The sequence below is a fragment of the Pocillopora damicornis genome, chromosome 3 (genome assembly GCF_964200805.1).
Source record: "Pocillopora damicornis chromosome 3, jaPocDami1.2, whole genome shotgun sequence".
NCBI lineage: Eukaryota > Metazoa > Cnidaria > Anthozoa > Scleractinia > Pocilloporidae > Pocillopora > Pocillopora damicornis.
The window spans coordinates 14921200-14938699 of record NC_142672.1 but is presented as its reverse complement, the minus strand read 5'-3'; the positions used below and the strand labels follow the sequence as shown (position 1 = coordinate 14938699).

The following is a 17500-nucleotide window of genomic DNA, read 5'->3' as shown; positions in this document are numbered from 1 at the left end:
TCTCTCATGTAATGCATTTAGGAGTTCCTGTAAACAAAAAGGAGAGGACACAAATAATAAGATTCGATCACAGTACACCTCCTGCCAATCAGGAACCCTTCTGCAATTATCTTAAATTTTAAAAACATTTATGGTTGCTGTTAACCTACTCTCAGCTCGACTGGGAGTTCATATGGTATTAAAACAATGTAATTAATTATAAATGAGAAAATTGTGTTTGTAATGGTTCATCAAACAAACTTTTAAGAAAGGAAGAATCTATTTAGAGCAATTTTTTTCTCAAAAATGATCAAAAACACAATCTTCTTCTCCCCAGAGCATTTTACACGTAGATGTGTACTTGAAAATGAACAGATAAGTTACAGACACATTAATAAGAATTGTATGGTAAAATTTCCAATACAAAAATCTTATAAAAAAAAAAACAACAACAATACACATAACCTACCATAGGGATTGTCTTTTCTTCACTTCGATTTCTTGCCTTTATTCTTTCCATGCAGGTTTCAGGAGATGTCTTTAGGTAAACTGGGTGAAAAATTTATTGTAACGTTATCTCAGACAAACCACCCATATTGATATCACACTACTGTTGTACTTTAAAACAAATGACAACTTGTAGTTATGATGATCATCACAAACATGGAATGTATCATGATTTCTCTTGTTGATGTTTTATGGAAATTTAAAAAACTTACTGATTAGATCTAGATGAGGTTGCTGCTGCTTTGTTATCCAGTTGAACCACTCATTATGAACAGAGTGTTCTGCTTTGGACATCATGCCACTGTAAAAATGAAAGCCATTTTTAACATCCATCTTTCAGGATGGATGGTGAATGCTTTTGGAGTGAAAGAGAGTGAGTCTCAAGAAGTTATGGAAAATTCTAAAATATGCAATCACCTTTTACAAAGATTGTGCTCAAAACAAAAGTAGCCACTGTAGACACTCCTTTCGATCATTTTCACTGGTGTAACCTGATGAATGAGATGGCAAAAATTTTAACTTCTTCAAAATTATAGGCACACAGAGGCCAAGCTAAAAAAACTAATGATGACTTGCCAATTACAACTAATAAGTCTGCTGGTGTGTATTTGCCTGGAAGAAGTCTTTTTAAGTACTAAAACAAACACGTCTCCTTGAACAATAATATCACCACAATGACAGTCATTTTAAAACACATTAAAAGTATCATAGGCTGTCATCCTGTTAATTCAAATCACTAATTAATAATGAATAATAAATCAACATAATTAATAAATTCAAGTATCTTTTACTCACATGGGGTTTTTTGTGAATTTTCATGAGGCTAAGAACAGCATAAGATTCAAACAAGTAGCTCCACCGTTGACAGTCAGTGTAAAACAACTCCTTTTCAGTAGGAGAGGAAGGAAGTGTTAAAGTGAAAATGTATATAAAACTTACAGCGTAAACTAAAGTAGTGCACAAGCACCAAGCAAATAAAAATATTTGCAAATCAAATGATAAAAAGTACTATGTGAAAAAATTGAATCAAGAGTCAGGGGAAAAAAAAGGTTTTTCCATTGATCCTGTAAAGAGGCTGTTGCTGTCCCATTAAAAGGATAAACTTAATTCAATGCTATAAAACTAGGACAAGGCTTGTGGGTTACATGGATGCAATACCAAAATTACAGGATAAACTCACTAAAAGATTTTTGCCACCAACATTCTTCCATTTATCCACAGGTTCCTCCAGTACCTATGAAGTATCAAAGAGAGGGAATTTTAGTTCACAAAAGGGCAGTTAGGATGTCTGGGATTAAACAAATCTGGTGTAAATATCTGTTCTGGTACTTGGGTTAAGAAACCCTGAAAGAAAACCTTTAATTTTATTTTAAATTTGTTTCATTTTATTTGGCTGTAAATAAATTAAATTAGTTTTTGCTATTTCAGAAATTTTTTATTAACTGTAAGATTGATCTGATAAGATTTTCTTGGCAGGATATATAATTTCTGAGATTTATCTTAATGCTCATACTACACACTCTACACCAACAATACAATTTTAATTTAGCAAAGAAAATTTGGGTAATATCCTGCTGGAAACTTACGATGAGATGTAATGCAAGACTAATGTCGAAGGTAGTGGGTTCATACTAACCTCTACCTCGGAATGATGTCTAAAATGATTGAGAAGAGTCGTTTTTCCACTTCCTATGTTGCCTTCTACTGCAACCTATAAAAAAGTGAGATTTTTTATTTAATAGAGGACAGGTGAAAGGAAAGACTTGATATACATAAATTTTCATCCAAAATTAGCTTGTAGTTAGGATAAAAATAAAATGACAGCAACGTAAAAGTCGTACCGTAATATTTCTTTCCCGTGGATCTTCTTCCATTGCACACTCTGATACCAGAGAATCCGTATAACTAAGCATTGTTGAAGAAATCCGAGGAAAGCGCCAAATTACAAATGTTTATTTCTGTGAGAGAAACGGAATTACAGGTAAATTCAGGTTGTTTTGAGGACGATTACCTCGAATAGACATTGTATGTATGGAAATAGAAGTAATATCGTTCTAATGGCCTTCAAATTCCATACGCTAGCCCTAACATTCCACTGCGATCGCGACAAGAAGCTGGTGTTCTCGCCTCCAACTCTAAACCGATTCACTCCAGTCCGAAACAAAGAACTGAAAGTCACGCTTTTTCAAAACTTAAACACATCAGCGCAGCCGATTTCACTAAAGCAGTCAATCTTACAACAGTAGAATGCGTATAGACATCAATGGTTTGGTTAACTTACCTCCAAATCCCTCCAAATAACGAAGTGCCGAGCTAGAAGAAATATGGCGACAATGGGAGAAAATAATCAAATTGTGGCGGGAAAGTAAAAATAGTGAACGTGAGAAGTCTGGAACAACAAAAACTCGACCCAGTTTCTAAGTTCAATCGCTCAAACCAGTGTAAGTTGATTGAATTTAGAGATGTTCCAGATTCCCTACCATGCATTAGAATTGAAGCATTGCCTGAAAATCCCCTCAGATAGCTTTCGCCTAGTTTTTAATCTTAGCACTCCATTAAAATTAACATGGCTCTTACTTTACGTCAATCTGATCCTATTACTACCAGAAAATAGAAAAAAGAATAAATTAGAGCTTTGCATCATACTCTCCATCAGAAACAAATTGGGTTTTTGAAAACAAAGCAAGAGAGGGATTGAATGAAATCAGGGTTCATTGTGATTTTAAATCCAATTTTATTTGCTAAAATTCATAAACAAATTACTTATTTATAACAATGTAACAGAACTTTACAAATTCCATGGGTTCAAATAGTTATGGCATTACTGGTTACAAAATATGACTTAAAAATTGCCATTTTCATAAATAGTTGTACAAAGTGCTTCTCTTTCACTATTGTTCAAAAGAAAAAATATAGCACAATCTATGATACTTGAAGGTTAAAAGAGATAAAATGCATATACTGATTCAACCATAAACTGCTTTCAAGCCCCTTCCCTTATGAAATGAGGAGGTGGCTGATCTTCCTTTTCTTGCCATAAAAGAAAATTGTCTCATAACAGGTTGTAGAAACTGCTAAATGGCATCCAAAGCACTGATTATACATTTGTACACATGTAAATGCTTAGCAATAGATATTTACAAATTGCAGTAAAATACACATGGTTAACCTCTCACAATAAAACTTTCTAAAGCATTGGTTGTCAGTATTATTCTGTTTTTGAGGCATTAATACCCAAAAGAAGCTGAGTATTTGTTTCATAAAACTGGAACATATCAGTTAAGCTTTTATTGCCATCTACCACCTAGAATAGAGAAAAGCAAAAGTTTTTTGGTTAATTAAACTTAAATGTAAGTAAATTCTCTATTCAAAAATGAAGGTTACATCCTGGTGACCTGGTGACTTAACCACCAGTGATAGAACACCAGTTGATAGATCACAAGGTGACAAGTCTATTGTTTTATTCTCCTGGACTAACATTAGGTCAGGTTAAATGATAGTTGGTCACTTTCCCCTTAACCCCTGTTTACTATGAGAACACAACACCTAACGACCAAGTTTGAAGCTGGACATCTCTATTGAAATCAAGCACAATCAACCGAGCCAAAGTGATTCTTGCAAGACTTGTATAACAAAAATTAATGTGATGCACTGAAAATTATCTAGCACACAACTGAGTGAACCACTTCAAGTACATGATGAGCAATTTGTTCATTGAAAAAGAAGTGTTAGCAAAGAGAAAGGATTTTTTCAGTACCTGGTGACCATATGGTAATACTCTCAAATTTAAAATGGAAAACCAAGGCATTGTTAAACTTATAAAATACTGTCCTCATTGCTGTACATCTTAATGTCCCAACCCTTGCAAGATGGCTAGTTCCACCACACAGAAATGATACATTTAATATCAGGTTGTGAAAGAACTTACTATTACTGGAGCAGGTAGGGAGAATTTGCTCTTTTTCACCAGCCATTCTTCATATCTTTCATGCAAAGAATTTAAAAGTTCCTGTAAGAAGGGAAATCAACTCTATGAGTCTAGTCCAATTACCTACATGTACAGTACCCCTCACATAAACATTAACCACAAAAAGTGCAAAAAATGCACATAAGTTATCACATAAATGTTTACATGTTTAAATGAAAATATGCACATCTAAATTTTGCCTACAGCTGTACATGCACATAGACTTGACACATCTGTCTCATTTGTATATTTATGAGCTAGATTTTTGTTTTTCCATTGTTGACAGTTAATCCCTCTACAGAAAAGACTAGAAACATACAGTGTATAGGTATTCTTTCTATCATTAAGTGTGCATAAAATGCAGGCAACAGTGAAAATACTGCAGGTAGAATTTTGCTCTAGTTCTGTATTATTTAAACATTTGGACAATTTAAAGATTTAATCCTCCCTTAAATATTCAATGCATGTTGCTGTCACACAGGGAATAGCAAAAAAATCAGTAATGCATTTTAAAAGTCTGCCATGAGTGGATCTGCTCATAACACATACCATTGACACTGAACTTTCCTCATCTCTACTCCTCTTCTTTATTCTTTCCATACATTTCTCTGGTGATGTTCTGAGATATACTAGAGTAAATGGGAGTCCAAAAACAATATTGAAAAATTAATATAAGTGATGTTGCAATAAGAAAAAGTTAAATTACAAATCATTATGACTTGGAATTTAACAAAATATGTAATCTACATATATTAAATAAAATAACTACAGCCACAATGTGACTCCTTTTGAATGTTTCTGAGTCAAACTGCAACTTTAGGGGGGTTGATTTTTTGTGGAGGTAGGAAAACTAGATAAACCTGGGTAAAACTCCATGAGAGAGAAAAAAAGGGGCACTCCCCTTGTGACACCAAGTTGAAAAACTGAATGTAAGTCCTGGGGGTGCAAGTAAGTGGTCTCATCACTATTATAATACCATCTTGGCTCTCTAAAATTCCTTAAAATTTATTATCAAGAATCTTGATAATAAATTTTTATTGAAGGGAAGACTGGTAAGAAGTTGGCTCTTGCTTACAAATTATGAATTCAAATCAAATGCAAATGTTGCAGTAAACAAAAAAGAGAAAAAAGTGACAAGTACAAACCTATTAAATCTATCTGAGGCTTTTCATTTGCCATAAGGTAATCAAACCACTCTTGGAAGATTGTATACTCTACTGTTGACAACATACCACTATTTAAAAGAAAATAAAAGGTATATAAATACATAACAAGATATCTGAAACAGAGGCCACAACAGTACATAGACCAATGATTGAATAACAACATTTCAAAATAATTTATGTTAGCTTTCAAGCAGATACAGCTCATCCATTAATTCTTTTGTTGCTCTTAGAAGAATAATACTGAACAAAATATGTTAGATATCAAGTGATAGAAAGCCAACAATTAATACAAACATTTAGGTGCCTGTTATCAACTGCCGATCAAGAAACATTATAATAATCATAGTCAAAATAATGATCTACAAGAAGAATTGGCATATATTACTCACAACAAAAAAATTTTTTTGTCAATAGAGTAACAACAAGTACAAATGTGCAATGATGATGGCCAAGACTACCTTTGCTAAACTTAAGAGCAGTCAAGAGGTAATTAAATGGAATTGCACTATTTTCACATGATTTTGAAAAGATTATTTTCACTTTTAACTGCATGTTTCAGTTTACCTTCTATGGAGATTTTCCATGAAGCAGTATCTTGCACTATATGCACTTCTCTCAAGTAGTCTAACAGGTGTAGTCTAAAATAAGAAGACAAAATTATCAAAATGCTACATGTATGTTTTTTTACTTATTAATTACATTTCAACTACACTGATTATTGTAGGACAAAGTGTTTCAACTTTATATTACCTGGGGTCTATGGTGAACTTGCATCATAGTGAGAAGGACATAGGACTCAAACAAGTAACTCCATCTCTTTGGATCACTATACATAAGTTCCTAAAAGTCAATTCAATTACCATGATTAAACATATTTTTATTAATTTCTTGGAAGCCTAAAAAAATGGAGTCATCTAGGTTATAGAATGCTATTTTCTTACCAAAGTATTATTTCCATCCACATTCTGCCATTTTTTCACAGGTTCCTCAATAACCTAGGAGACAAAATGCTCTTACAAAAACTTTATACAAAATATTTTATGAATTATTCTATCTTGAAACTTGGCTAACAATTACTATTTTAAGTTAGACATTCATGGTATCCAAGGTACTAGGGTTCTTGGGTTTAAAATCACTTGCCATAGCTTTCTGTGTTTTTATGTACCCTGTTTTATTTTTTTTTCTATGCACCTCAAAAGGGCAGAAATTTCTCAGTAATGACAGCATCATTTTTTTCAATCCTCTATAAAAAAAAAGTAGTTCACTGGATAATCATTTAGAATTATTATAAAACTAGATTTTGGAAATATACCTCTACCAATGAATTTTTCTTGAAAAACTTCAAAAGACTTGTCTTTCCACTTCCAATGTTTCCCTCTATGGCCACCTAAACATTAAATACACATATTGCAAACTTTTATCCTATAACCCTAACAATGAGAACTTAAAGTTTTTGATATGGCTACCCTCTGTAATGATGGCACACTACAGAAAAGTTTAAATTTTATAGCTTCCTCTGATTACCAGGTATGTATTATTAATGAATAAGAACGCAAATATATGAGAAAAAACAGAAAAGCAGATAAAATACATGAAAGTATGATTCTGATACCATAGTAAAAAAAAAACTGATCTAGAATATGTACTCACTGTGATGTTTCTGTTCACTGAATGGTCATCGCTTCCATTGACTCCATTACATGTACTAACGTTTCTAATATTTCCAATCATCTTTCTAGATAGGCTGCCTGCATATGTACAAGAACAGGTTTAATTTAGGGGGGTAAGACACTGTATAGAATGGGCCTTCAGATACTCAGGGACCTGGATGTACCTATCAAATTGAAAATAGTGTGTTTACTATCTAAACTTTTGGCCACAAGCTAGACATTAGCTCACGCGTTCATACATATATCAATTTGCGCAACCTCACCATCTACTGAAGTTCAACAAAAAATAATAGACATTTTCCGGTGGCAAATTCACTCCACTTCACAAAATAACTAAATTAAGAAATATGTGAACTATATTTAGCATCAATCTTTTTCCATTAACAAAAGAATCTGCTGCAAAGCTAAATTTCTTGCTCAATGAGAAATCCCGAAAAACTAAAGCTCTATTGTTCACTGAAGCTTTCCCTGAGAACACAATTAACCATAACCGCGCGAAAATCGTATTCCTCTTTTAAATTGGCAAAACAATCCAGAAAGAGCAAAAAGAAAAGAAGAAATATTGGACTAACCGAACCAAAGGATGGTCTCGTACCGCATTCTTCCTTGTAAAGTTTAGTTTAAAGGCTTCATAGAGAACCTAATGCATGTAACATTTGAACTACGCGCGCAAACTTTTAGCCACTCGGTACACGAGTTAGCGATTTTGCCTGAACTTGCCCATATGACATCACATCTCACAACAAGGACGAGGAATACGCAGAAATATCGTCCAAATAATAAATTTGGAATATAAATATTCGATTTACGAGAGGAACCAATTCTTACCTTTCAAACCGGGCTTCGTTACTCTCGACAAGAGCGCGAAAAGCGAATGACATTTGAAGGTCATAATTTATTTTGAACACGTCGTTGTGTTTCAGCCAGCGGAGTCCTGATGTCCATGTCACGCAATGTAATGTCTGAACCGTCACTCTTTGTCGCACCATGTATATGGAGGCATTGTGATTTCCCGTCAAATAATTTGGCACCGTGAAAGAAAATTGTGACATCTATCTGTAAAACCCTGTGAAGAAACTAGTACTAATCAGTAACTTTCATTTGGAAAGATTGCAAAATTAGCAACGAGGTGGAGCTCAAACTGCCTTCTGCACGGCAAGGAAGTTTACATTTCGAAACATTTCTTTGTTTTTTGAGATTCACTTACGTATTTCATTAATTAACGCTATATCAACCAAGAAGAAATGCATTGCAGGCCACGTGAGAAGTTACATCAACCCATTCTGTTCGTCTTTTACCTTTTTTCCTCCTTTGATCTTTTAGGCCTTGTTTTGATTTACTGTTACTAGTTTTACAGTACTTAAGTCCGTTTCTTTCTTATGTCATCCTGTGAAATAAAACATTCCTGTTAGGTAAATTTTTCTCGTCAACTTTAACAAATGTCTTTCAGTCCGCTAAAGTGAGTCCTACCCAGTCAATCCCTTTCAAATACGTGGCAGATCAGAGAAAGACTGGGTACAATTTTTGTAAAAATCAAAATGGAGACTGAGCAGCAGGATAAGAAAATTTTGAAAACTTCCATGCGTTCTTACTTGGAAGGTTTCTACGATTGGGTTCTAATGCCGAAGCGTTTTAAAGTACCCTTTTATTTGTTTGTTGTTGTGGTAGGTTCATTCATCCACGGTTTTCAACCGCTTCCTCAGTCCTATCTCTCGAACAGGAGGAATGTCTTAAACGTGTATTTTGTCAAGTTTGGCTGGGGTTGGACACTTCTTGTTTTAATTCCCTTCATATCCTTTACTTCGTCCCTATACACTTCTTTGAATCCGTTGGCGATACTGAAACACCTAAGAAGGATGGCTGTAGCCACATGTGGATGGTATATTTGGGTGAATCTGTTTGTTTACATCGAGGAGTTGACCGGCTTTTGCGAAGGAGAAGAAAAATTGATTTCAAAGAGGAGCTGCTATCAAGAGGGATTTTACTGGAATGGTTTTGATATATCGGGACACTGTTTTCTTCTAACTTACGGTGCACTGGTTATTAGTGAAGAACTACAACCCAAACTTCATTGGCCGTCAATAACGTCGGCTGTTGTACAAACAAATCCTGAAAATATTAATGGCTTTCAACACAGGAACATTGCTCGACTAGTAACCCCTTTTGTAGACGTTTTTTCTCTCTTTGCAGGCCTCCTTTCAATCTTGTGGGAGTTCATACTTGTGTTCACCACAATTTATTTTCACACTTTTTCTCAGAAAGTTCTTGGGGCTGTGATAGCGATATTTACCTGGTATATCATTTACAGAGTCTGGTAATACTATGCACCATGACCAGGACTACCTCAGGTCCCTAATGCTAAAGTGACTACTTGAAGTTGTTTTCACTTAACTGTGAATTTAATCACAAAAATTATATATAGAATAAATCAAAGCTTGGTCTCTGAATAAGATCCCTGATACTAAATGTAGTGCCTGACTGAATTTTTCCAGACTCCCTTTTACTCAATGACTTTCATTGCAGTTCATTTGTGGGGAGAGTTTTTTTACAATTTATTTTGAGGTTTACCCTCATAAAACTTCATTTGTAATTAGGTAATCTCAAGAACTGAAAAAGTCTTCTAATTGGAGGATCCAAGAAGAGAGTTTAAGCCTTTTTATTCAGTGTTGTTTATTGTCTCATATCAGTCCTTATGTCTAGCTAACTTTTCTGTAGCCTGTAGAGCAGACACAATTTTGGCTCAGTATTTTCTCAATGAAAAGTATGGCCTCCATCTTTGATTTTAATGGCATTGAAAAGTTGGAGAGAGAAAGAAATTTGTACCAAGGGAGTGTAGAGGGGATGAGGGTGGGGAGTGAAAACCATTGTTTTGTCTTTTTATTTATTGACATCTCTGAGCTAATTCAGATTACCGGTACATGGGAAAGGTCTATTTTGAAATGATAATGTTAACCTGTTTGATTATTTTTACATTAATAAATGGAAGATTTTGGTTTGTCTTCCCCACTCTCATTTTGATGTTAACTTCTTCATCTTGTAATTTCAAATGAATTATAGCTTACCTGTGAAACTCCACAACTTGCTTGTTGAAAAACTTTCAACAGGCAAGTTGCAAACATTGATCATCTACACAAGTCAAAAGCAAATTTATTTCATATTGCATACCTTTTGTCCTCTCAAAGATTGATGGAACAGAGCTTTTTGATTTTGTCAATGGACATTCATTGTGGCCTAACTACTTGGAAGGCAAGGAAAAGGACAGCACCAAGGGAGATCAAACGATCCTCTATGCTTCCTTAAATGGACTGAGAACCTGTATTAGGGTGATCAGCAGTCTCAGTTGTGAAGTCATGATCACTCCAGACCATCACAGTGATACCAACACTGAACCACTTGTTTTAGGAACATTCATGAAAAACAATATGTTAGCCTTCAGCCCAAGCAAGGTAGAGAGTGACTTTGCTTTCAGCAGATGTGCTGATGAGGAGAATTTGTTTCATAATTCAGAGCTTTTCTGGTTGTTGGCCATTTCCTTGATTCTCATTACCTGAATGTTTGATTCAGGGGTGATGTTGTAAGGAGAAATTAGATGCCAGTCACTCTTGGGGGTTTAAAGGTTAAATACTCTTTCAGACTTTAAATACTCCACATGTAATTTCATGTTGGCTATCTCAGCTTAGCAATGATAGAACTGTAAACTTGTGTGAAAAAAATATAAAATGAATCCAATTCCACCAAAATTCCGTTCAATTTGCAAGCCATTATACTTTGAAAGACAAAATTTTATTCTTTAGTAATATTGAGGTCAAATCACCACATTAAAGAAGTATTTTTTGTAGATATTTTTGTGGGCCAACCAATTGGATAGAGAAGATTCGGCAGCTGTAAAAAATCCGCGAAGAACAACTTCTGCCAGTTCCTTGGTGTGAAGAATTCAGTTTCAATCTGAATGAGATTTTCACTAGGCTCAGAATTGAAGGAAAAGATGAAACCAGAGGAGAACTGAAAAAAGAGATCTTCAATATGACAGCTGTCTTCAAACCGCATGAAGAATGGAAAGAGCCACGAACCGTTTTTTTATTGCAGGGGACTCAGGTATGGGTTAAACAACATATTGTCAAAAGCTGGCATATGACTCGGTAACTATTCAAGAAAACTGGGACGAGTCATTTCCAATTATTGTTCTGTTGCTACTGCTAAGATGTCGTGATAACAAATCTGACATTCGGGAAGCCATCAATGAGCAAGTTCTTCCCGATGAAATGGATGAAGTATCGGAGTCAAACTTTCATAAGTTTATTACTGAAAACCAGTCTAAGGTTTTGTTAGTGCTTGATGGCCTGGGTGAAGCGGACCAAAGCACACAAGAATTGTTCATAAGATTCGCTCAAAGTAAACGGCTTCCAAATTGCCTTGTTCTTTTCATTTCTCGACATGAGTCTGGAAAGGAAGTAAGGCGCTGCTTTGATACTCCGTGGGAGATAATAGGATTCGCCAAAAACGACACAGAAAGTTTTACTCACAAGTACTTTGGCAAGAAGAAAGACCTGGCAGAGCGACTTCTCACAGAGATTCGGTCAAGATCAGATTTGCAAACCGATACCCAATCCTTCTAACACAGCATTGCTCTGCATTCTGTGTGAGGATTTTAGCGAAGATTTTCCAACCATCAGGACAAAATTGTACATTGACATTACGCAGTATGTTTTGAGGAGATATCAAAGATAGAAAAGACCTCTGAGTCCTTGCGAAAGTGAGGATTTACACAAGTGTACGAAGAAGATCTTTTGTGCCTGGAGTAGCTGGCGTTAATATCACTTCTTAAAGGCGAGCTATATATTGAAGGAAGAGCAGTTGCTGGAGGCAATACAAGGGCTCTAACCAAGTTTGGGTTTCTTTCTGTCCAGGCTGGAGGTAGCAGACGCAAACCTTGCTTCCGTTATGGATTTCTGCACAAAAGTTTTCAAGAATTTTTCGCCGGTTTCGAACTTGCATCCAAAGTCGTTTCTGGACACACTGATTTGGACATTGATGTAACTGACGCAAGATTTTTGCGTGAATTGAGGCATGTTTTCGTTTTCTTGAGTGGAATTATAGTTCAAAGTCTGAGGAGAGCGCAATACATCTTTTGCGTACTATTGCTACACATGCAAACTTGCTAAGCCTCGATACTTCTTGTTATGGATTCAGAGAAATCAAAAGATGAGTAGAGTCGGCATGTTCTTTTATAAGGGAAGAGCTAAAAGCAAGAAAAGCCCGAGGCCCCTGTTGCTGCATGAGTTTGGGTCTCACCTCGAACTCGTACCTTCATCCTTAAGGAAGTCTCGTCATTTGAATCTTATCCCTGAAAGTCTCTCGGGCAATACCACCCTAGCTGAAAAACTTAAACCTAAGCAACTTTGTAATTCGTGACTCCGAGGCCGAGTCTCGTCCAAGGCCCTTTCAGACAAATCAGCTAAATTAAATTTAAACTTGAGTCTTTCTCTCTGTGGGTCATAGAGTCAGTACCACTTTGACCATTTTGAACCTGAGAGGTAACGACATCAGTGATCTTGGTGCCGCTTCCCTCGCTGAGGCTATTCCAGGCAATAGGACATTGACCAATCTAAACTTAGGTTCAGTTTAGTGATATTTATGACGCTGGTGCTACTTCCCTTTCTAAAGCTCTTTCAACAATTCATCTCTGACTGATTTAAACTTGAGCAGCAATCATATTGAGAATAGTAGAGCTGATTCTCTTTCTACTGACAATATAATCGTGAAGATTACCACGTCGACAAACTTGGGCTTAGGGGATAATATGATTGATAATTCTGGCGTTGTTGCACTCATTGATGCTCTCTCGATGAATATCTTATTGAACTTGAACTTGTCTGGAGTTACCTTCAATTATTCTCATGTACTTCCCCATGTTCAAAGCCGCCTTTCTGTTACAAGGTATCAAGGAAATGACGGTTGCGCTGATCGTGATGATGGAGATGAGATTTTTGATGAGTAGCATTTATTCGAGTGGAAACGAGTCTTGCAGTAGTGAATCGTTTTCCGGGGGTGAAATGTGTTCTAGTGGTGACACGTCGTCTAGTGACGATGAGTTACCAAATAGTGAAGACGAGCAGTTTATTAATGACACTGACGATGACGATGAGGGCCCTGGTGAGGATTCCGGGTGTGACGCGTGTCAAACTTCTTAGAGTTATGACTCTTCCTCCAGGAGTGACACGTGTTCCAATGACGACACTTCTTCCGGTAATAACAAGTCTCACAGTGATGATGGGGAGGACGAACAGCTTATTAGTGATGCTCCTACAAGACATACGTCAGATTCATCTTGAGGATAGCCTGATAATAGTTTTATGTCCACTCTGACGGAGGTTTCTTTTATTAGTTCGTAGTTTAGGAATGGAGATGCCAGTTTTAAACTTCCGCATGGCTAAGGTTTTTAGTTATTTATGGCGCAAAATTTCTTTACAACTCTCACTTGAGTTGTTGTTGAACACAGAGTTAGTATTGTACTAATAACTGTATTCTAGGGAATGACTGTATCATAATGTCTGCTGATAACTCTTCACGTGTTCGCAATAAATTCAATAAATTTTAACTAAGACAGGTTGATAGTCATGATCTGGTTGGGTAATTCGACGTTACGTCAAAACATCCAGTGTGCGCCACCCTGCCAATAAGAAGTTCTCACTTAGGAACTTTGCAGTTTAATAACTCTATATTTCCTTTCGTTAATAAAAACACGTGTTCAATTATTCAGTTAACTGATCACAGCGTCTGTTGATAATTGTAAAAATGACTGCAACCAAAAATTTCAATTTGGGATTGTTTGTTCCAGAAATAACCAGAATTTCCGCGAGAAAATGTTTCAAGCTACATGGAGTAACTGATTTTCTACTCTGTCGAGAACTCATTTGGTAAATAGTTACTGCCGAAAAAAGTAAAACATGTACTGCCAAAGGTTTTTCAAAGTGAGAGTCATTAAAAACAAACAAACATCAACAACGACCACAGCAGTTCAGTGTCAAAATGGCATTCATTCAGCGACTAGTTATCGTTGAGTTGTTAAGGGGAGGAATGTTTAGAGAGAGTATGAAACCAGAATATGGTTGAATAGTGTTAACTTGTGCTTTCTCCTCCGATCAAAGTTACCTTCAACCGGCTTTTTACCAATTTATCTTTTAACTCCCATGAGTGACCAAGACTGAATTTCTCCTTACAGTCACAATACAGTATCAAGCAGACAAATGAGGTGAGTGAAGGAAAATGTCAGTTAAGGGATTAGTTGATTCTATACTAATTTCTCCGTTGTAACATTATATAAATCGTATGGCAGACTACAGAAAATTACCAATAAGATCTTTGGCGTGAAAGGGTCAAAAGCAAAAATATCACATCACCCGCGCGATTGTAGTTTGTGTCAGGGTCTAAGCTTCACGTAGCTGTCTGTCGTGTCAGGTCTTTGCTCCTCCTCGAAAAAAGGGGAAAGGAGCACGGGCTCATATTCCCGAACAGCGGCTAGTAAACGATCCAAGGCAACTCAGGAAACGAGCAAAACAGCGAGCGAGTGAAAAGCAAAGGATTCGGGAAAAGAATAAATGCGAAGCGAATGCTCTTCGGCGCGGAGGCTGTCCAGTGCGCTGCACGATCGTCCTTATGCTCTCGTTTCGCTTATGCAAAAAAAGACAAGACAACAAAAACAACATAGGCTGTTGACAGTGTTCAGTTTTGCAGTCGTTTTCCCAACGACCGCAACTGCCTTTTAATTTGACTAAAACTGAGCTGGGAACAAGTTTCTTTCTTTTGTCATTCTATAAAATGAGGCATTTCCTCTGGAGTAAATTTTTCTCGCCAACAATAACAAATGTTTCTCAGTCCGCTAGAGTGAGTCAATCCCAGTCCTTCCCTTTCAAACATGTGTTAGATCAGAAAACGACTGGGTACGATTTTACCAAAAATGACGATTGAGCGGCAGGATAAGAGAATTTTGAAATCTTCCCTGCTTTCTTACTTGGAAGGTTTCCACGATTGGGTTCTAATGCCGACGCATTTTAAAGTAGCCTTTTATTGGTTCGTTGTTGTGGCAGGTTCATTCATCCACGATTTTCTACCGCTTCCTCAGTCCTATCTCTCGAACAGGAGGAATGTCTTAAACGTGTATTTTGTCAAGTTTGGCTGGGGTTGGACACTTCTTGTTCTGATTCCCTTCATATCCTTTACTTCGTCCGTGTACACTTCATTGAACCCGTTAGCTATACTGAAACATCTTAGTAGGATGGCTGTAGCCACATGTGGATGGTATATTTGGGTGAATCTGTTTGTTTACATCGAGGAGTTGACCGGCTTTTGCGAAGGAGAAGAAAAATTGATTTCAAAGAAGAGCTGCTATCAAGAGGGATTTTACTGGAATGGTTTTGATATATCGGGACACTGTTTTCTTCTAACCTACAGTGCACTGGTTATTAGTGAAGAACTACAACCCAAACTTCATTGGCCGTCAATAACGTCGGCTGTTGTACAAACAAATCCTGAAAATATTAATGGCTTTCAACACAGGAACATTGTTCGACTAGTAACCCCTTTTGTAGACGTTTTTTTTCTCTTTGCAGGCCTCCTTTCAATCTTGTGGGAGTTCATGCTTGTGTTCACCACAATTTATTTTCACACTGTTCATCAGAAAGTTCTTGGGGCTGGTATAGCGATATTTACCTGGTATATCACTTACAGAGTCTGGTATCATGATGCACTGTCACCAGGACTGCCTTGGGTCCCTAATGATTAAGTGATTGGTTGAAGTTGTTTTCACTTAAATGTGAATTTTATCAATTATATATAGAATAAATCATAGGTTTGTCTTTGAATGAGATCCCTGATACTAAATGTAGTGCCCAATGGAATTTTTCAGACTCCTTTTTCTGCAATTACTTTTATTGCAGTTCATTTGTGGGGCGGAATTTGTTGCCTTTTATTTTGAAGGTTCCCCTCAAAAAATATTATTTGTGATTATGTTATCCCAAGAACCTAAGCCTTCTAATTAGAGAATCCAAGAAGTAATTTTTGGCTTTCTGTTTAGTGTTGTTTATTGTCTGATATCAGTACTTATGTCAAGCTAACTTTTCTGTAGCTTGCAGAGCAGGTGTAATTTTGGCAATTGAGTGGTCAGTATTTTGTTAACGAAAATCATGGCCACCAACTTTGATTTTAATGGCAGCAGAAGGCTGGGGAGAGAAAGAAATTTGTATCAAAGGGGTGGTAACGGTTGAAAATGAGAAGAGGGGTAGGGCAAAAGGAGTAAAAACTATTGTTGAGTCTTTTTCTTTTCTTTTTATATGTTGAATTATCTGAGGTAATACAGCTAATAATGTTTGGATACTCCTGAGAATCTGAGCAAATAAAACTTTGGAAATGCATGAGAAAAGTATGAAAAATAGGAATTGCATTCTTAGACAGGAAAGGTCTGTTTTGAAATGATGTTATCCCTCGAACATATCCCAGATGCTCTGTCTAAAAGTAAAACTTAGAAGAAGAAGGCCAATCACAGCCTGTGGTAGAAGAGTGGCAAAATCAGTGATCCAAACAGACTGACTGGTGTATATACAAACAGTAATTTGGCAAATGCTATTTTTCTGCATTTCTCAACCAGTGGTATGTAGGGAATAGCAGATAAGGGAAAGGGCATTTACTTTAACCAGATTTGAAGGCAGTCATGATTTTTTTTGTTATCTATCTCAATCTATTCACTGTTAATTTAGTATTATCAACTAAGTTGAAAATGTAAATTGGCCACCAGGAAGAGTTTAACCCTCTAACTCCCATGAGTGACCAAGACAGAATTTCTCCTTACAATATCAATATGATATCAAGCAAAAAAGTGATAAGATTAGAGAAAAATTACAATTAGGGAATTATTAGTTGATTCAATACCAAATTATCTGAAGTAACACCATGAGAATTGTGTAGCAGACAGTAAGGAGAATTACATACGAGATCTTGGGAGTGAAAGGGTGAAAAGCTGATGTTTTGAGTGTAAGCCCTTTGTCAGAATGAAGGACTAAGGGCTAATACTTGAAATGTCATGGTGGTCAGAAAATTTTTTGGGGCAAGTTGGGAGAATTCATTTGGGGACCTCGGTTTTGGTTTTCTTTTTTCGTCACGCAGCAAGTTACAGAACGTAAACATAATTCTTCTTGGTGCCTTTCCGAATGCCACCG

The 17500-nt window shown here is 36.3% G+C and overlaps 4 protein-coding genes across 5 annotated transcripts in view; 2 read left to right on the top strand and 2 right to left on the bottom strand.

Annotated features, from left to right (window-relative positions):
* The window catches only part of LOC149048437 (thymidine kinase 2, mitochondrial-like), a 4694-nt gene extending 1780 nt beyond the window's left edge, over positions 1-2914 (bottom strand). The window contains exons 1-9 of the mRNA XM_089201131.1: positions 2768-2914; positions 2328-2444; positions 2123-2197; positions 1667-1720; positions 1282-1371; positions 904-977; positions 699-787; positions 449-528; positions 1-27 (exon numbers count right to left, since the gene is read on the bottom strand). The exon at positions 1-27 is cut by the window's left edge and continues 51 nt beyond it. Coding sequence (XP_089057257.1) covers positions 1-27; positions 449-528; positions 699-787; positions 904-977; positions 1282-1371; positions 1667-1720; positions 2123-2197; positions 2328-2399 — 561 coding nt within the window. The 5' untranslated portion in view covers positions 2400-2444; positions 2768-2914. The remainder of the gene's footprint in view (positions 28-448; positions 529-698; positions 788-903; positions 978-1281; positions 1372-1666; positions 1721-2122; positions 2198-2327; positions 2445-2767) is intronic.
* Positions 2915-3203: 289 nt separating this feature from the next.
* Positions 3204-8892, bottom strand: LOC113682617 (thymidine kinase 2, mitochondrial). Of its 2 annotated transcripts, none has more exons than XM_027199775.2 (11): positions 8588-8892; positions 8118-8355; positions 7270-7367; positions 6932-7006; positions 6561-6614; positions 6370-6459; positions 6184-6257; positions 5599-5687; positions 5003-5082; positions 4415-4495; positions 3204-3790 (listed from the first exon to the last, which is right to left on the bottom strand). In XM_027199775.2, the coding sequence occupies exons 2-11, from the start codon at positions 8179-8181 to the stop codon at positions 3695-3697; spliced, it is 801 nt and encodes a 266-aa protein (XP_027055576.2). In that variant the 5' UTR covers positions 8182-8355; positions 8588-8892; the 3' UTR covers positions 3204-3694. The 2 variants fall into 2 exon arrangements, with proteins under 2 accessions (XP_027055576.2, XP_089057247.1); XM_089201121.1 differs by having other exon boundaries at positions 8497-8771.
* LOC113682616 (acyl-coenzyme A diphosphatase FITM2-like) lies at positions 8828-10214 on the top strand. Its single transcript, XM_027199774.2, has one exon. It carries the CDS (start codon positions 8828-8830, stop codon positions 9605-9607), a length of 780 nt encoding a protein of 259 aa, XP_027055575.2. The 3' UTR covers positions 9608-10214.
* A 5052-nt stretch (positions 10215-15266) lies between these two features.
* LOC149048436 (acyl-coenzyme A diphosphatase FITM2-like) lies at positions 15267-16738 on the top strand. Its single transcript, XM_089201130.1, has one exon. It carries the CDS (start codon positions 15328-15330, stop codon positions 16069-16071), a length of 744 nt encoding a protein of 247 aa, XP_089057256.1. The 5' UTR covers positions 15267-15327; the 3' UTR covers positions 16072-16738.
* Positions 16739-17500: the final 762 nt, after the last annotated feature.